The 15094-nt window shown below is 41.7% G+C and overlaps 1 protein-coding gene across 1 annotated transcript in view; it reads right to left on the bottom strand.

Annotated features, from left to right (window-relative positions):
* Nucleotides 1–7474: 7474 nt before the first annotated feature.
* Nucleotides 7475–15094, bottom strand: part of LOC110521446 (RNA polymerase II elongation factor ELL) — a 40709-nt gene continuing 33089 nt past the window's right edge. The window contains exons 7-12 of the mRNA XM_021598990.3: nt 12710–12839; nt 11091–11673; nt 10637–10703; nt 10300–10471; nt 10090–10134; nt 7475–9993 (exon numbers count right to left, since the gene is read on the bottom strand). Coding sequence (XP_021454665.1) covers nt 9877–9993; nt 10090–10134; nt 10300–10471; nt 10637–10703; nt 11091–11673; nt 12710–12839 — 1114 coding nt within the window. The 3' untranslated portion in view covers nt 7475–9876. The remainder of the gene's footprint in view (nt 9994–10089; nt 10135–10299; nt 10472–10636; nt 10704–11090; nt 11674–12709; nt 12840–15094) is intronic.

The raw sequence follows: 15094 nt of genomic DNA on the forward strand, positions 1-15094 counted from the left end.
GATCAGTCGTCCTGGTCCCTTTGCAGAAAAACAGCCCCAAAGCATGATGTTTCCACCCCCATGCTTCACAGTAGGTATGGTGTTCTTTGGATGCAACTCAGCATTCTTTGTCCTCCAAACACGACGAGTTGAGTTTTTACCAAAAAGTTATATTTTGGTTTCATCTGACCATATGACATTCTCCCAATCTTCTTCTGGATCATCCAAATGCTCTCTAGCAAACTTCAGACGGGCCTGGACATGTACTGGCCTAAGCAGGGGGACACGTCTGGCACTGCAGGATTTGAGTCCCTGGCAGCGTAGTGTGTTACTGATGGTAGGCTTTGTTACTTTGGTCCCAGCTCTCTGCAGGTCATTCACTAGGTCCACCCGTGTGTTACGATCAACTAGGTGTGGTGGGTGGAATCAGGCGCAGAGAGCAGGGTTCAGTCGTTTTTTAAATTTATTCCCCAGCGCAACAAAACAGTCACGCCAACACACAGGGCGTATGTATATAAGTTGCCAGTCCAAACAACAGGACAAAATAGTCCGGAGAATAAATACACAAATAAATCACACCATCAAACACAGAGTAACAAAAACAAGCCCGCACAAATACCCAGCGGGCCTAGTGCCCTTAAATACCCTACAAACAAACCCTAATACAAAACAGGTGTACCCAATTACCCAATAACCCAAAACAAACGGAAAGGGAATCGATGGCAGCTAATAGGCCGGCGACGACGACCGCCGAGCACCGCCCGAACAGGAAGAGGCACCATCTTCGGCGAGGTTTGTGACACCGTGTGGTTCTGGGATTTTTGCTCACCGTTCTTGTGATCATTTTGACCCCACGGGGTGAGATCTTGCGTGGAGCCCCAGATCGAGGGAGATTATCAGTGGTCTTGTATGTCTTCAATTTCCTAATAATTGCTCCCACAGTTGATTTCTTCAAACCAAGCTGCTTACCTATTGCAGATGCAGTCTTCCCAGCCTGGTGCAGGTCTACAATTTTGTATCTGGTGTCCTTTGACAGCTCTTTGGTCTTGGCCATAGTGGAGTTTGGAGTGTGACTGTTTGAGGTTGTGGACAGGTGTCTTTTATACTGATAACAAGTTCAAACAAGTGCCATTAATACAGGTAACGAGTGGAGGACAGAGGAGCCTCTTAAAGAAGAAGTTACAGGTCTGTGAGAGCCAGAAATCTTGCTTGTTTGTAGGTGACCAAATACTTATTTTCCACCATAATTTGCAAATAAATTCATAAAAAATCCTACAATGTAATTTTCTGGATTTTTTTTTCTAATTTTGTCTGTCATAGTTGAAATGTACCTATGATGAAAATTACAGGCCTCTCTCATTACTTCGCCACTATGGACTATTTATTGCCTTACCTCCTCATACCATTTGCACACACTGTATACAGATTTTCATTTGTGTTATTGACTGTATGTCTGTTTATTCCATGTGTAACTCTGTGTTGTTGTTTTTGTTGCACGCTTTGCTTTATTGTGACCAGGTCGCAGTGGTAAATGAGAACTTGTTCTCAACTAGCCTACCTGGTTAAATAAAGGTGAATAAAAATAAATAAAAAAAGCAAGACCTGTTAAAAAATTTGATATGTGCCCTAGCCTACCACACAAAGGCACTATGGATTTATTCTTCCTGGTTGACACAGACATGCTCAGGAAAGTGATATCACAACTTAAGACTTCTACCTGCCTTCTCGATCATATCCCCACCATTTTCTTCAAAACAGTTTTTAATTGCATAACTAAAGAAGTGCAAGCTATTGTTAATCACTCTCTGTTTACAGGCACTTTCCCACTGCACTAACAACTGCTATGGTGAAAGAATAAATGTAATCAAGATTCTTCAGCTCTTAGCAATTTACGGCCAATCTCCAACCTTCCATTCTTAAGCATTCTTGGTGTTCAAATAGCTAAATTACTGCCAACTCTAGTTTTTTTTTTTTAATATGTCAATCTGTTTTTTGTGCCCACCACAGCACAGAGACACCTTTGGTTAAAGTGGTAAATGATCTTAGAGCCAACAGACGCCAAACAGCTCTCTGTCCTTGGATTTAAGTGATGCATTCTACACTGACCATGATGTCCTTCTGGACAGACTGGAGATGTGGGTTGGCCTCTCTGAGACAGTTCTAAATTGGTCTAGGAACCTATTTAACTGGTCAATAGTTCTTTGTCACCCTTGGTGAACATAAATCAAAGAAAATACAGATCACACGTGGTGTACTGTTCAGTTTATATATATGTTACCCCTTGGCAGTGTTATCAGAAACCACAGCATTGATTTTCACTGCTTTGCAGACAGTACACAACTTTACATCTCTGTCTCACCAGAGGATTTTAGCTCCACGGATAAATGATTAGACTATTAGTGATTTAAATACTTGGATGGCTCACAATTTCCGCCAGCTAAATCAAGACAAGTCCGAGGCACTTATTGTTGGAGCCAAAGCAGAGAGAGAATCTAGCCACACATTTTAATTCATGGGCAATAAAGATTAAACACCAGGTAAAAAACCTTGGTGTTATTTTAGATTCTGAACTCAATTTCGAATCACAGGTTAGGAATGTGTCCAAATTAGCTTTTTACCACCTGAGGAACATTGGCAAGGTATGGCCGTTTCTATCTCAGGCTGATACAGAGAGACTCATCCATGATTTTATTACAAGCAGGCTTGACTACTGTAATGCTCTCCTGTCTGGTCTACCCAAGAAAGCCATTGGTCAACTGCAAAACATACAGAATGCTGCAACATGGGAACTGACCAAGACCAGATGGAGAGCACACACACTACACCGGTTTTAAGGTCTCTGCACTGGCTGCCTGTGAGCTTTAGAAATACTTTAAAGATTATTCTATTGGTTTTAAATCAATCCACAACTGTGCACCCAAATACAAGTTAGACATGATTTTAAGTTAGGTACCCAGTTGGTCCCTCAGGTCCTCTGGCACTGGCCTTCTAACTATCACAAGCCTAGGACCAAGAGGCATGGAGAGGCAGCCTTTAGTTACTATGCCCTCAGCCTCTTGAACAGCCTGCCAGAGAACATGAGGGGGGGCAAAACTGTGGACATATTTAAAAGAGATCTTAAAACACACCTTTTTAGCTTTGCTTTTCCTTAGGGTGCTTTTTAGTCATTCAGTTTTTGTTATTATTTTGTTGTTTATCCTCTTGTGTTTACTGTGTAGTAAATATATAATATAATTTATTATATTTTATTTTCATTGATTTGTATTTGTTTTTTCCTGTATAAATAAAGCTTGATTTAATAATGTAACCTCTCACATAGAAGCCTTCTCCAGGTTGAAAAAGTAAAGGAGACACAATCTGCAGTTTATAAATGAAATACTGCTGCCCCCTAGAGGATTCTGAGGAGAGACTCCAAGATGTGTTTGAATACCCATTCTAACATATTGTATACTACATACTTAATGACTATATACTACATACTATTAGTTAATTCTAGTATACTGTAAACGAACGGTATTGTTTCAGTTGAGCGTACTAGAGCTTCGCCTGTCTACCAGATGTTGATGCTGTTGCTATGCAACCTCTTACTAGCTTGATGGCGTAACAAATGACTAGCTAAACATTTTACGTTTTCGGGTGTGTTTGGAAATCCAATCTGGAGTGACAGAGCGCGCTCTGCGCGTTTGTATATTCTGCTCGTTGTCAGATTGTCTGTTAGTAAATTCAGAGCACACACTGGACGCTCTGGCCGAGGAATAGCCTGTAAATTTGATCCAAGCGTTCAATGGCAGTCAAACACTTAAGCTAACGTTGGCTAGCTACTTCCAGACACAAATGAGAGAACACCTCACTGACCATTGTACTCTCCCTAGCAGAGCTGGTTAGGCTGTTTTCCAGAGCGTTGGTGACTGTAACTGCTGCTGGCAACAATTTAATTATGCTGTTTTTAGGACTTTTACTGACACCGGCCATTTTCAACTTTGTGTTGAGTGTTCATAAATTAATCAGTTATTCTGCACGAGAGTTCTCTGAAATCGGAATAGATAGCCAGAATTAACCATGTCAAATGAAATGCACGACTATACCGCTAAGCTAAGAATTAATGTGAATAATCATGTCAATAAACGTTGTGTAGTTAGTTAGATATCATATACTTTAATATACTGCCTAGCCAGTTTGTTGATTAGGTGCCAACTAACGTTAGGTAACTAAGTTAGCTAACATACCGGTACATTTATTTATATATTTTTTATTTCACCTTTATTTAACCAGGTAGGCAAGTTGAGAACAAGTTCTCATTTACAATTGCGACCTGGCCAAGATAAAGCAAAGCAGTTCGACACATACAACAACACAGAGTTACACACGGAGTAAAACAAACATACAGTAGAAAAATAAGTCTATATACAATGTGAGCAAATGAGGTGAGATAAGGGAGGTAAAGGCAAAAAAAAGGCCATGGTGGCAAAGTAAATACAATATAGCAAGTAAAACACTGGAATGGTTGATTTGCAGTGGAAGAATGTGCAAAGTAGAGATAGAAATAATGGGGTGCAAAGGACCAAAATAAATAAATACAGTAGGGAAAGAGGTAGTTGTTTGGGCTAAATTATAGATGGGCTATGTACAGGTGCAGTAATCTGTGAGCTGCTCTGACAGCTGGTGCTTAAAGCTAGTGAGGGAGATAAGTGTTTCCAGTTTCAGAGATTTTTGTAGTTCGTTCCAGTCATTGGCAGCAGAGAACTGGAAGGAGAGGTGGCCAAAGAAATAATTGGTTTTGGGGGTGACCAGAGAGATATACCTGCTGGAGCGCGTGCTACGGGTGATTGCTGCCATGGTGACCAGCGAGCTGAGATAAGGGGGGACTTTACCTAGCAGTGTCTTGTAGATGACCTGGAGCCAGTGGGTTTGGCGATGAGTATGAAGCGAGGGCCAGCCAACGAGAGCGTACAGGTCCCAGTGGTGGGTAGTATATGGGGATTTGGTGACAAAACGGATGGCACTGTGATAGACTGCATCCAATTTATTGAGTAGGGTATTGGAGGCTATTTTGTAAATGACATCGCCGAAGTCGAGGATTGGTAGGATGGTCAGTTTTACAAGGGTATGTTTGGCAGCATGAGTGAAGGATGCTTTGTTGCGAAATAGGAAGCCAATTCTAGATTTAACTTTGGATTGGAGATGTTAGTTGTCCACATATTCTAAGTCAGAGCCGTCCAGAGTAGTGATGTTGGACAGGCGGGCAGGTGCAGGCAGCGATCGGTTGAAGAGCAGGCATTTAGTTTTACTTGTATTCAAGAGCAATTGGAGGCCACGGAAGGAGAGTTGTAAGGCATTGAAGCTCGCCTGGTGTCCAAAGAAGGGCCAAAAGTATACAGAATGGTGTCGTCTGCGTAGAGGTGGATCAGAGACTCACCAGCAGCAAGAGCGACATCATTGATGTATATGGTCCAAGAATTGAACCCTGTGGCACCCCCATAGAGACGGCCAGAGGCCCGGACAACAGACCCTCCGATTTGACACACAACTCTAACTCTACATTCAACATTGGTGCGGTTGGCTTCCGGGTTGGATGCGCGCCGTTTGTTCCTGTTTTTATGTTATTCTGTATTTTTCCGAGACAAAATACAGAATAACATAAAAACAGGAACAAACGGCTACGAGAAAGGCCATGGCCCTGAAACAAGCCAGCTCACGTTATAAGCAGCCTGGCTAGTTGCTTGACCGTATTGCTTGACCGGACAGGGCTAGTTGCTTGACCGTATTGCTTGACCGGACAGGGTTACACAACCCAACCAGCCGCACTGCTTCTTAACACAGCGCGCATCCAACCCGGAAGCCAGCCGCACCAATGTGTCGGAGGCTACACCGTGCACCCGGCAACCTTGGCTAGCGCGCACTGCGCCCGGCCCGCCACAGGAGTCACTGGTGCGCGATGAGACAAGGACCAAGCCCTCCCTAACCCGGACGACGCTAGGCCAATTGTGCGTCGCCCCACGGACCTCCCGGTCGCGGCCGGTTACGACAGAGCCTGGGCGCGAACCCAGGGACTCTGATGGCACAGCTGGCGCTGCAGTACAGCGCCCTTAACCACTGCGCCACCCGGGACGCCGCCTAGATCATGTTAAACAAGGTTGGAGTGTTGGAATGTGGAGCAATGAAATGGTGTATAAGTACTCGGTGACACCTACAGAACACAACTGTGAAGAGTTTATGCAAATATTAGCCTCTTATTGCAGGACTTTGACTATGGGAAATCACCTCCCCAGTCAGCCTATTGTGCATATTGAAATTCAAATTGCACTGTACAGCCTTACCTAAGGATTGGGGATCAATGAAATGAGGTATCAGTCTACTCAGTACACAAGTGCTTTTTTCCCCAAAGTCCTCAGAGTGATCAGGCTCCAAAACATCCACATTGCATAGTTTCTCCTCTGGAATTGTGTTCAATACACATAGTAGGTTCACTGGTAATATGTGGATCAATTCAGTTGTTTAAGAGTCCTGCAATAAGAGCTACAACGCTAATGTTCACTAGATGTCACTGAGTAGACTGATACCCCATGTCATTGATCCAAAATCCATAGGTAAGGCTGTACAGTGAAATAGGTATTCCCCAAATGCAATTCTATAGTCGTAACAATGTGATTTTCTGGATTTTTGTTTTAGATTCCGTCTCTCACAGTTGAAGTGTACCTATGATAAAAATTACAGACCTCTACATGCTTTTTAAGTAGGAAAACCTGTAAAATCGGCAGTGTATCAAATACTTGTACCCCCCACTGTATATTGTGGCTAATATATATATATATATATATATATATATATACTCCGTATTTTGGCAAATTTAGTACGACATCCGGGAACTTTTGGCATACTAACTATAGCCATACTATGACCAATAAGCATACTACTAGATTCACGTCATAACTAATACGGTTAGTGAGAGTATTCGAACACAGCTCCTGTTTCACTATTAACTACTGTACTGTGGTCATCTCTACATGCCATGACAATGCTAAGTAAACACATATTGATCAAGGACAGGTGTGATAATATACAATGAAGAGAGAACATACATTCCACATATGAGTTTATCAAGAAAACATGTTTCAATGATTCATGTCCACAGAGCTAAATATAGATTTCCTGCCCAATTATCATGAGGAAATCATATTTAGAAATGGGGCACAGTACACAGTACATTCAACAGTAAAACAAATTATGAAACTGGGCAATTCAAGTACCAGAAATGAGGTGTAATTTAGAGCTATATGGGAACAGCAATAGAAAGTGATATTTTGCTGATTACACAAAACATATCAGGCCAGGACTGATAAGGGGGTGAAATCATGTTGTTTGGCCTCTGTACTTGACATTTGTAATTCTTTACAAATTGTCCCCAAATCTCAATTACGCATAATTAATGTGGTTTGTGTGTTTGAAATTCCATACAATAAGATGCAACAACTGGCTCAGAATGACCCCAAATAAAGATTTTAAATAATTTTATTGAAAGATCAATTTCAGTCCCAGACCCTTATGGTTTCAAAAAGCAGGCTTTGGGTTTAAGCGACAACATCCCAGACTCTTTTCCAAAGCCATCTCTTTGCCAAAACAGCAGCATTTGTAATCATATGAAAACTTATACAACAGGTCACTTGGCACATCCAATTCATACCATGGTGTACTGTTCTGGCAGTTAATACTTAACACAACTAGTTCCATATCCAAGCAAATGGATTGACCGCAAGTGAAATGTATACAGTAATCATATCAGAATGTCTCTATAAAACAACTCAATGAGAGTATGAGACCAGCGAAAAGTTGCTTCTTATTTAAAGAGCTCATCATTACTGGGTGATGACAAGAATGGATTCTGGTCACAAAACATTCACCAGACCGCAATGTTCTCTTTCCAGAGGCAATCTGTCAGCCCCGAATGAATCTTTCAGCATCAGCCATGTTGCGTAGTGTTTGGATTTCATGTGTGATGAAACAGTAAACTTACACGGAAACATCTAAGCAGAGGCATGTAGATCCATTTGAAGTGAATAAGAGCCCCACTCACATCTTAACCAAAGGCTTGATGACATGTTATAGGGCAATACTGGTTAAAAAATGGGATGTTCAAAATAAACCAGCATTTACTCTGAAATTGATTATTATGCCATTTGGTCAATTCCTGGGAGAGCATCTTGTTTTGGTATTGAATATGGTCAGAACAATGTCAAATAGTTTCCATATTGAGGTTTAAAATCAGGGCTTTGCATGTCGTTGGGAAGCTGTTTCAAGTAAAGATACTAATACGGGGCATTAAGACATTCGGAAAGCATGCACTGATGGACAAAGTGAAAATATACATTTTGACAAAACCCAGGTAAGAGTAATATTTGCAACAAAAAAAGTGGACTTTTCATATTCACATAAAATGTCAATATCAGAAATGCATTAGTTGACTAGACCAAACTTGACTGAAGGGATTGAGAGCTTAGTGAAGAACAGTTTCCAAAACATTACAGCTTTTCTGATCATTTCAGGGGCTTTCAGGACATGTTGAAGAGCTGTAATACTGTAGCCTGGCAAATACACAAGAAGGATAATTGAGTCATCCACTCCACTTGGAAGATGTGAGGCTGGTCCTGGGTTAACAGTCACCTTGACAATCATATTGATGAACAAACACGGGGTTGAAAAAAAAAAAACTTGTTTAAGAGCAAATTGTTTGTATTGACTAAAGGGAAATTATAACCAACATATTCCACTACATTGAACAGAGAAGTTACAATAGTAAATGCTGCTGCATGGGGTATACTATTATCTTCCAATTTATGATTAAAACAGACAACATTGTGTTGAAGCTGATTATTCCATCTTCCCTGTTTGCATTAGGTGATAATTTTGCCTGAGGAGTGGGTTTTGCACATTTCTGACAGTGAACTGGCTTTACAATTGCGTAGGGAAGCTGAAAACAACCTTGCCCCACAGCAGATCGGCATAGCCAAGTACCATCACTAACTAGAATTACAGTTTACCATGACCAATTATGAAAAATACTTGACCAGCCTGCGTTAACCCTTTATATTCATTAAGCTCCTATCAGCCGAGGATGCAGCTGCTCTTCCATGATGTCCTTCTGGTTAAGACATATGAACAAGAAGTAAGAAAAGCCAAACAGAGGCACCTGTGCCTGACTGGAGTTTTTATAGCATTGTCTTTATTAATTGATGGGGAGTTGTATCTCTTTAAAAGGAAACAAATTATGAACAGCAACAGATGGATAATTTGATGGCAGCTTTTGCATAAAATACTGGCTGACATTCAAGATGAAGAAAAAAACAAGACACTGCCTTGTAGTACTGATTGAGGAGTGTAAAATTATAACAGATCTTGTTTCCCCTATGTAAGTCCAAAAGAAAAAAATAAATTAAAAAAGAAAACATAGTAAAATAGTTGATCAGAAAACGTGATATCACAATCCATATTTTTTTTCTCTGAAACTATTTGCATTTGGCTTAAGATCTGCTGACTCCCTTTCAGTGTCACTATCACCCCCCAGTCTACAAACCAGGAAAGGCTGTTTGGAGACGTCCAAAGAATGTGGATTTTCCATTTCTACTCTTTGAGAAATCTGTGTGCACTAAGGTGGGCTGAGAGTATGAGAAACACCACCACAAAGCTTTTCCGGATGCAATGTAGCTACACAACGATCTGGCCAAACATGCCACAGTCTTAAAAAAAGAAAATATAATGTGGTCTGCTTTGTCCTCACTAGTGCTTTTGGCCCCAATGAGGGGAATACTCCCTTCATGGCATCTTTAATAAGTACTTTTAGAGCAAGCAGAATCCAGTTTCTTTCTCTGTCTGGTTTCCAGAGAGAAAAGAGTAAATGTCAAACTAGTGCCAGTTATGAAGTTGCTGATGATCATATTCTGCTATAAGTTTCTTTATATGTGCCAGTTTGTTGTGTAGATATTCACAGCGATTCTTCTCTTGGCTATAGTTTCGATTCGTCTGTGAGGGATAGAAAAACAATTAGTATTTGCGCAGAAATTCCTTGAGCAGCTTTACGAAAAGGAAAAAAAAAGAAATCACAGATGCAAAGCTTACCTTTTTTATTTTACGATACTCTTGGAGTATCTGATTGTGGATTGTCTGTAAAAGAAAATACAAAACGATTTATAAAATGGATCAATCAGTGATTTCATTCAAATTTTAATCCTGAAGTCAAACATGAAAACAAAAATAACTCTGGACGGCACCATAGTGCAGCTGAAGTGCTTAGGCAGAACAGTAGTCACAATGCTCCAGGGGGTGTACCTTGTACTGGTCTGTGCCTTGTTGGAGCTGCTTGAGCTCAGTGTCGAGCACAGTGAACTGCCGAGTGATGCCCTCTATCCGAGAGTGGAGGCCACGGTACTCACTGTACTCAGTATTAAAGTCATTCTTGTAGGTCTGACGCTGCTCGGAAGAGCCAATCACGGTATACTTCCTGTTCAGAGAGGGGGGGGGGGGGGAAATGCAGAACTAAGAAAGAGGAGTGATTCAATGAAATACCTTTCAATTGCGTACTTTCCATGTCGTCAAGATCTGTTGCTGGAAACAGTCATTTCATTATACATGTATTGTGGTTTTGTAAGAAGAAGGAAGTGCTTACGATAAATAGTCTGCCATCTCAGTCGATGACGAAGGAACACTGGTGTTGTTGCACATTCCATTGAGATCTGAAAGGAAGCACAAGGTGACTTAGTAAGATAACCCTTCTCCATTGAAGCCGATACATGAAGACTCACTATTTATTATCACTTACATCAGTCAGGGCTTCCATTCACAAGAACGCAGACTGCAGTAATCTAGGTAGTGTTCATATATACATTTGATCAATTCATGTCAATTGGGACAAAATCAGATATTTGAACTGTAAGGATGAGTATGTGTTGTCTTTCCATTGTGCAAAAAGTCTGATGAATTACCCGATTTAAAACTCATTAACTAGAATCATGCTTAGCAGTAGAGGTCCCCAATTTTGCCAATTGGTCACCTGATTTAACTGAGTGCCAATGTGATTACTACAAACAATGACTATAGATCTCTATACTATGACAACTCACCTGCGCTCCTGTGTGGAATACTGCTGCTCTTCAGGTTGTCAGGGCTGGAAGTGATGTCACAGGCCTTTCTTGGTTCAGGAATACGCTCCTCCACTCCCTTCCTCTCCCTCTCTTTCTCTCTCTCCTTGGACTTTTCCTTGTCTTTGTGTTTTTTGGACTTCTTCTTGGACTTGCCGTGCAGGGAAGGCGAGGAGCTCTTGCCTCGGGGCCTGTCAAGGCCCATGTGTCTGGGGGACGAGTGGCCCAGGCTTGGTACGGACAGTGCTGCAGGCCCAGAGAAGACGGGTGGCTGGCTCAGTCTCTCGGCCATGGCTGCCTCCTGGCTCTCACAGTCCCGGCCATTGTGGCTGGAGTCGTTGCTGACGTCAGAGAGTGGGTCGAAGGGCCGGGGTATGTCCAGCAGGGGGAGCTGGGAGCTGGATGTCACACTGTCTCCTACTGCCGCGACCACGGCCCCGCTCACCTCCTTCCCATTAGAGGAACTCAGCTTGCCATTTACTGGTCCCGCTGCCTTGTTGGCTAGGTGTGATATCCTGGGCTTTTTGTTGGCCAGTGGATCGATGAAATCCGCAGCCGGCCGTTTCTGGCAGAAACAGAGTTTGAGGCACAAAATGAAACTGGGAATGTGAACTCATTTCACCTCTAAGGATTCTGAGAAAAACTATGAGCTATAGTTTCTATTGATGACACATCAAGATAAAGAATATATACAAAAATTAAGTTAATGTGAAGTGCTGGTGAGAAGCAGAGGAGAAGGTCAGAGTAGTCAGAGTGAAAGGGAACTCAGCTACACTGAGTGTGTGATAACCGTGCCCTTTCCACACAATGCATGGTATTGTATTACTAACAGACTTCATTTGAACCGGCCTACACTAACAACTTCAGAAGTGGCTGACCTAATCACAGTGGAGCAGGAAGTCCTTGGTTCTGAAATAATACTAGGCCCAGTTTAAAGCCCTGTGGACCGGCACAGCTCCTTAACCTGTTTAGTTTGGCAGAACTCCTCGAACGTCTCTCACCAAACCAAACTGGCCACATAGACAACTGCTCCGCTGTGGGTTTCTGTTTACAGCTAGTGTTCAAAAACTCCCTCTTTTCAACACCATTGCACGTTTGTGTGTACGAAGGAGGGGGAGACTGGAGTGTGTATTTGCTAATGTGTAAGGGAGGGAACGGAAGGGAAAGGACATGAGGTGTCTGAGGTGAAAACCCAGAGGGGAAGGAGCTAATAATAAAATCTATAGTAACTCCACAGAGAACAATGAGACATATTTCCCTTGATGTATAAATGCTCCTTGCTTGTTCTGCCCACTATGACTAATTTGCTCCCATTGGAAACGACAAGCTGTGGTCTCTCTTGGTTTAGTTATAAAAATCTTTGGTAACTCCTCCTTAGAGGACGCTCTGTGAAGACGGTGGGGAGGAGGTGGAAAATATTAAAGGGGTGGAGGAGCATGGCGCGTGTAGCTCAGTTGGTAGAGCACAACGCCAGGGTTGTGGGTTCGATTTCCACGGGGGACCAGTATGGGGGGAAAAGTATGAAAATGTACGCCCCTCACTACTGTAAGTCGCTCTGGATAAGAGCGTCTGCTAAATGACTAAATGGCTAAATGGCTTACCTGCAACGGGGAGCTGCTGGACAGCTCTTTGGGAGGGCTCACTGGGAGTGGGACCTCCACTGGAGGTGGCGGAGCCACTGTGGTGGTGGTCGTCGTGTTCTGAGTCTGACTTTGGGCCTGACTCATTTTCCTAAAACAAAGCAAGTCACAAACTGAGTCACCACACAGTGAGACATAAATAATACATTGCAGAGAGGCCAAAATTTTGACTTTCATTATTTGGGGTAAAACTTTGAGTTCGGGTTAAATCTATTACTGAAGTAGGTCGAGGCACATTGGGGCCATATCTGCGAATATTAGAAAAGTGTAAACTTTCTCAGGTCTCAAAATGCGCATCAGACAATTAAAATCAATCAGCGTAGTTGCACTTGATGAAATACTACATACTGTATATCCACCAACCAATGGCATTTCTTAAAATAGGTCAAATTGTTGAATGCCAATATAGCATGATGCATTCTTGACTAGGCTACTAACGTTAGACAAAATGCAAAAGGCAAGTCTTCGCATATAGGCCTATGACAAAAATGAGATTTTTGCTAATCCGTTTCACACACACACTCTTCTGTGGGAAAAATATCAAGGTCTATACAACATTTAATGCACATGAAAAAAAAAAAAAAAGTCAAAGAGCCATGGCCTTTTCAATTGGCTGTCATGTACCATCACATCCTGGTGGTACACACTGCCAAAGAGTTTGACTCTAAAATGGCAGTGTACATTAAAAGGAAAAATCCGACAACACTGAAAAAAAAAAAAAGTGGTTAAAAAAAAATTTTTAAAAAAAAAGCCTGCGCTTTCTGTCGTTTCTTCAAGATGTCTGCAGCATTGTGACGTATTTGTAGGCATATCATTGGAAGATTGGCCATAAGAGACTACATTTTCCAGGGGTCCGCCCGGTGTCCTGTGTCTAAATTGGTGCGTAATCTTCAGTTGCGGTCATTTTCTCCTGGAATTCAGGACAGAAAGCACACTTCCACGAACGATATATCATTGAAGAGATATGTGAAAAATACCTTGAGGATTGGTTCTAAACAACGTTTGCCATGTTTCAGTCGATATTATGGAGTTAATTTGGAAAAAGGTTCGGCGTTTTGATGACTGGATTTTCGTTTTTTTTTTGGTAGCCAAACGTGACGCACCAAACGGAGCGATTTCTCCTAACCAAATAATCTTTCAGGAAAAACTGAACATTTGCTATCTAACAGAGTCTCCTCATTGAAAACATCTGAAGTTCTTCAAAGGTAAATGATTTTATTTGAATGCTTTTCTGGTTTTTGTGAAAATGTTGCCTGCTGAATGCTAATGCTAACGCTAAATGCTACGCTAGCTAGCTACTGTTACACAAATGATTGTTTTCCTATAGTTGAGAAGCATATTTAGAAAATCTGAGATGACAGTGTTGTTAACAAAAGGCTAAGCTTGAGAGCTAGCATATTTATTTCATTTGCGATTTTCATGAATAGTTAACGTTGCGTTATGGTAATGAGCTTGAGTCTGTATTCATGATCCCGGATCCGGGATGGCTAAGTGCAACTGGTTTTAAATAAAAGGTTAAATAAAAATATGGCCAATATACCACGGCTATGGGCTGTTAAGCATGACGCATCACGGAGTGCATGGATACAGTTGTTATCCGTGGTACATTGGCCATCTACCACAAATCCCCAAGGTGCCTTATTGCTATTATAAACTGGTTGCCAATGTAATTGGAACAGTAAAAAGTATATTTTTGTCATACCCGTGGTATATGGTCTGATATCAAATCAAAGTTTGTCACGTCCGCCGAATACAACAGGTGTAGAGACCTTACAGTGAAATGCTTACTTACAGGCTTTAACCAACAGTGCAAAAAATGTATTAGGTGAACAATAAGTAGGTAAAGAAATAGAACAGTAAAAAGACTATACAGTAGCGAGGCTATATACAGTAGCGAGGCTATATACAGTAGCGAGGCTATATACAGACACCGGTTAGTCAGGCTGATTGAGGTAGTATGTACATTAAGGTATGGTTAAAGTGATTATACATATGATGAACAGAGAGTAGTAGTAGTGTAAAAGAGGGGTTGGCAGGTGGTGGGTGGCGGGACACAATGCAGATAGCCCGGTTAGCCAATGTGCGGGAGCACTGGTTGGTCGGCCCAATTGAGGTAGTATGTACATGAATGTATAGTTAAAGTGACTATGCATATATGAACAGCTTTCAGCCCAATCAGCATTCAGGGCTCAAACCAGGTTTATAACTGTAAATAAATCCCCTTTGCGGATATGCATAACCATAGATAAATCCGACAGCAGAGTTTGAGTGATGAAAGTTGGACAGAGGATCTTAATCTCTGAGCAAGAAATACTTGGACGAACATAATAAATTAATGCTAGGCTA

Source organism: Oncorhynchus mykiss, chromosome 4 (genome assembly GCF_057628025.1).
Source record: "Oncorhynchus mykiss isolate SJ-2025 chromosome 4, ASM5762802v1, whole genome shotgun sequence".
NCBI lineage: Eukaryota > Metazoa > Chordata > Actinopteri > Salmoniformes > Salmonidae > Oncorhynchus > Oncorhynchus mykiss.